This window comes from Scylla paramamosain, chromosome 38 (assembly GCF_035594125.1).
Source record: "Scylla paramamosain isolate STU-SP2022 chromosome 38, ASM3559412v1, whole genome shotgun sequence".
Taxonomy (NCBI): Eukaryota; Metazoa; Arthropoda; class Malacostraca; order Decapoda; family Portunidae; genus Scylla; species Scylla paramamosain.
The window spans coordinates 11,426,235-11,431,340 of record NC_087188.1 but is presented as its reverse complement, the minus strand read 5'-3'; the positions used below and the strand labels follow the sequence as shown (position 1 = coordinate 11,431,340).

General features: G+C 43.7%; 1 protein-coding gene across 1 annotated transcript in view; it reads right to left on the bottom strand.

Moving 5' to 3' along the window:
* Positions 1-257: 257 nt before the first annotated feature.
* LOC135091762 (small glutamine-rich tetratricopeptide repeat-containing protein alpha-like) overlaps positions 258-5,106 on the bottom strand; it is a 5,522-nt gene continuing 673 nt past the window's right edge. The window contains exons 2-8 of the mRNA XM_063989698.1: positions 4,822-5,050; positions 4,206-4,363; positions 3,607-3,756; positions 3,259-3,425; positions 2,821-2,965; positions 1,902-2,138; positions 258-1,572 (exon numbers count right to left, since the gene is read on the bottom strand). Coding sequence (XP_063845768.1) covers positions 1,410-1,572; positions 1,902-2,138; positions 2,821-2,965; positions 3,259-3,425; positions 3,607-3,756; positions 4,206-4,363; positions 4,822-5,050 — 1,249 coding nt within the window. The 3' untranslated portion in view covers positions 258-1,409. The remainder of the gene's footprint in view (positions 1,573-1,901; positions 2,139-2,820; positions 2,966-3,258; positions 3,426-3,606; positions 3,757-4,205; positions 4,364-4,821; positions 5,051-5,106) is intronic.

Below are 5,106 nucleotides of genomic sequence, written 5' to 3'. Positions count from 1 at the left end.
TTCCAAGGCATTCCTTCCAGATACTGCCAACACACTACAGCTTTCTCCCATGACACAAAATGATGAAAAAACTTACTGAAATCCTGGGGTGTAACTATTTTTTCCTGACATTACCTCTAGACAGCTTGTAGACCACTCCTTCCATGGCCAGCCACACACATCTCCTAAGAACACAAGGGAAGCCACAAGAAGCCATCAGGCCTACACGTGGCAGTCCGCTTCCTCTTGGGGCACACAGGAACAAGGAAACGGTTCAGTGATTCACATCAATTTTAACATGATCTTTACAACAATATTCCAAATGACAGACTTGCAAGTAGCACAGTATACCTTTAGATTAACAAATGACAGGGAGAAAGTCTTCAAACACTTTTCTAATGCCTCAAATGATCCAGTTCCCCAAGTTAAGCCTAATTACCTAGACTTCTACGCATCTACCAATAACTTCAAGGTGAAATATGGAAGATATCTCCTCACAATGCCACTTTATTATGATGAATGTATATAAACTTGATAACGAATGTCTTGCACCCAGGTAGAGGCCACGGCAGCAGCAGCAGCAGCAGCCCCACGCTCTCAAGATGTCTTTATTTATAAGCCATGTAGCCTCCTTTATTTACACAACAGGAACCAAGGCATAGCAGAAGCAGCAACACAAGAACTGGTGGTGGTTTGACTATAGGAAAATACCGCCCAGCCCAACAGTAGCCAGGCAGCTGTAAGATATAGTTATTGCATACTCTTCACATGCGCTATTAGGTTAAACTGAAGAGGTTGATATATGTTTTACCTTCACATTATTTCTTGGGGTGATGGCTATTGCAAAACATCAAGGAAGGGTCCAAATAAGAATAACATGATGCATTTTCTACAAAGTCAGTTCAATGCCTGTGTTTTTAACTGATTGGTTCTCTCATTACGATCATCTAGAGACCACAGATGTAATTAGTCGCGTTTCCAAGAGTGTTTTTCCTACAGATGGTGCAGAATCCTTGTTTAACTATTACTATAACCATGAAAAACACTCCTGAAGACTGAATAACTTCCACTACAGCCTGTTGGTGGGAGGTGAGAGAGAGACAGGACGAGGAAATGTACAGGAATGACTTGTAACCAGGCGTGCTGTGAGTATCTGAGACAAGACCCTTTAAAAACACCACCAACTTCTGCTTCACAAGTCACTGCCATTTCAAGAGATGTTACCTGGCCTATCATTTATTAACTTAGACTCTGAACCAGTACAGACTTTTAAAATTGCTCTCTCATCATGAAAACTGAGAAAAAAAACTTGCATATGGGAACTGCAGCTGAGGAAAAACGGACAGACAGAAGGTAATGTTTCCCTGCTCATCGCCATGACAACAATACAAAACTGTCGTGTACAAAACAAAGAGTCCACAGTCTGATGGTCAGCATGAAGGTGTGGGCTGGGAAGCTAGCTCTGTGGGGGCGGCGGTGGGTTGCCTCCGTCCCCCCTGGCCCACTACCCGCCCCCCTCGGTTCATCTGCTGGCGAATCTGCTCTACCAGCTCTGGGTGTTGACTCTGCATCTGTTCTGCCAGCTGGCGGCCACTGGGAAGACAAGAACATTAGAACACTGGAATATAGGAACTGGAACCCACTAATAAACCATTAATAACACAAAAACATGCAAATTATCAACATTAATAACATGAGAACATCAAAATATTCAGGGCCAGTCTTGAAATAAATAAATAAATACAATAAATAAAATCTGAGAGTAACAAAAGCTGCATAAATGAATGAACAGGTAAATAAATAAATAAATAAATAAATAAATAAATAAATAAATAAATAAACAAACAATCTGAATATGAAGAAAGCCACAAAAAGCCATCAGACATCTCTCTCTCTCTCTCTCTCTCAACACCACAACTTACGCATTGAGCAGGGCCTCCATCCCCCCAGCTCCCGGGGCACCACCCTGGCCGGGGGATGGGGCAGTGGGGGGCGGTGGAGGAGGAGGGTTGGGGTTGGGAATGGCACCACCACCAGGGATCGCACCACCACCAGGGATGCCACCACCAGGGATGCCACCACCAGGGATGCCACCACCAGGGATGCCACCACCACCAGGACCACCACCACCAGCGATCACTCCCATGAAATTACTCAACCTGGAGGAGGGAAGAAGTAGTGAGAGTGGCTTAAATATGGTGAGGAATGAATTATAAGGGAAGAGTAAAGGAAAATGGAGGTTGTGCAGGAGACAGACTGAGAATAAAATGTAAAAATAAGTATAAGATTGCAACACTGAAAGGAAGAGATTTAAAATATGGTAAGGAATGAATTATTAGGGAAGAGTATAGAGATATGGAGGCTGTGCAGGAGAGACTGACCGAGAAAAGTGTAAAAATATGCGAAGGAAAAGATTGCAACATGAAAAGAAAGAGTGAAAAGAATATAGGGAGAAATTAACAGTAAAAAGAACACAATAGGGAATAAATTTTGAGGAAAACACTGAAAAAGAAATTAAACCAGCAAGGAAAACAAATGAAGGAAGAGCAGGAAGGAGAGAGAAAAAGCCTGCCGGATCTCTAACTGTAAATTGAAGGCTGTGAAAGAACAAAAGAACATGGGATGGAATAAAGAATGGTAGAGAAGTGAACATAATAAAAAAAACGTAAAAAATAACATCACTACAACCTTCCCTGAGATGTAAACAAAGCGAACAGTGAACACAACAAAGGGAAGATGCCGATAATAATAATAGAACTTTTCACTACCTATAAACCAAACCCTTCCCTGAATGAACAAAGTGAACAGTGAAATAAACAGTGAACACAAAACACGACTCACATATTCTGCATGTTGGGGTCGGACATGAGCTGGGTGGCCATGTTCATAAGGGCCGGATTGCTCAGAATGTTGCCCAGATCTGGTCCGCCAGCACCCCCCAGACCACTCAGACCCCCCAGACCGAATGGTAGACCGCCGGGACCACCTGTATGGCGATAAATCTTAATACGCATAGATAGATAGATAGATAGATGGATAGATGGATAGATAGTTTATTGGTAAATGAATGAATAGTTTAATACATATACATACCAAGATTGTTTAATATATGTACTCAAAGTTTGGCTGTTTTCAATTCATCAAGTAAATCTTTCCTTATTACCACAACAACAACTATCATCAACCACGATCTATCACCAAAAACCCTTCAAACATCCACCCATCACCACAACCACACGACATCCACCACCCTTCACCCATCACCACCCATCAACCTACCAAAGCCCCCGAAGGCATTTCCGGGAACTTGCTGTGGTTCGGCTTGTAGTTTCTCCTCCGCGATGGCCAGGTTGCCTCTGTAGCTCTCATTGTCTGGCTCCAACTCCAGGGCCTTCTGGTAGCACTCCTTGGCTTGGTGATGCTCATTGAGGCTCGAGTATGCCAGCCTAGGGAGGTGGTGTTGAATGTACGTGTAAAAACTGTTTAGTTGTGAAAATCTCTCAATTCCTTTGTATACATTGAATTTTCTCTTGGTTAGGTTATAAAAAAAATGACTTCAACTCTTATATCTCTTAATAGCAACAGTGAGAGTGTCTTTTAATACGAACACAGGTCACCCAAGCTTACCCCATTCGGCCATATGCCTTGCTGTACTGAGGCTCAATTTGCAGTGCCCTCTTGCAGTCCTCGATGGCCTCACGCTGACTGTTGAGCTTACTGTGGGCGGCCGCTCTGTTGCAGTAGTACACGGCATTGCACGAGTCCTTGTTGATCGCCCTGGGTAATGAGTAGTTTGGTAGTTTGAAGAGTTGTAATGGTTAGTTATATGGAATAGACAGTTGTGGTGATGGTTGAGGAAGAGATATGTTGCGAGTTTGAAGGATTGGAGCGGTCACCTTTCTCAGGACCACAAAAGGACGCTTGAGTAAAACAGATTAAGAATAAACTCGAGAGGCAAACAGTGACAACCTTAAGACTTGCGGCATTAATTCTTCATCTTTTTTAATTTAAAGTTTATATTTTTCTATCCCAGTTAGTGACGCTGAAAATTTTGCTCGTCACCCTTGCTATGTCCCCTGCACACATTACAAGACTTAAACTCCTATAACCAAATCCTTTATATATCTTTCAAATCTACCTTTACCAAACTGACAAATCCACCAACCTTTAAAACAATGCTATCACCCTTACTACATCCTATCTCGCGACCTTTGACCTCCACCGACCTTGTGTAGCAGTCGAGAGCTTCCCTGAACCTCTCGTCGCGCATCAACTGGTTCCCCTCATTCTTAAGCTTCTCCGCCTCTGCCTTCTCCTCCTCGCTGGCCTCCTGCTGGGGTGGGGCCTCTGTCTGCTGGGCGGAGGCTGCCCTCTCCCCTAAAACCTGCACAGTTTACGGGGGGAGACAAAGGTAAAAGATATTTGACTGAAGCCTCTGTCAGTCAGCCTTGTGATTTATTTCAGTGTTTACTTGTATTTTTATTAATTTATTGAGTATTGGTGTTATTATGGTTATTTTGTTAGTTATAAGGGAAAGATATGGAGGGAGAGGGAGAGGGGAGAGAAAGAGAGGGAGAGCCATATGGAGACACAGAGAAAAATGAGACAGAGAGAAAATATGATAATGATTAGATACAAAGACAAGCAAGACAAAAACTGAAAGAGAGAGAGAGAGAGAGAGAGAGAGAGAGAGAGAGAGAGAGAGAGAGAGAGAGAGAGAGAGAGAGAGAGAGAGAGAGAGAGAGAGAGAACACAGACACAAAAGCAGAGAAAAACAGACAAACACACACACACACACACACACAAAGACACACGCACAGACACACACATCCCATCACTCACTGGTGGCTCGCTCTTCACTGCCTCGGCAAAAATCTGGTAGATGGAGCGGGAAGTGGCAAGGTCAGTCTGTGAGAGAGACACTCCATATGCTGTCTCAAGGCACTGAATGGCCACCTCTACGCTCTCCACCCCCTCCTCCGTCAGCCCTCCACTTGCTCCACCTCCACTAGCCTCCAACTGGGACTGCAGGAACTTGATGACTGAGTAAATAAGGCGATTCACCACTTCCCTGGAAAATATGGTGGTGGTGGTGGTGGTGGTGGTGGTGAGGAAACGTAATGAAAG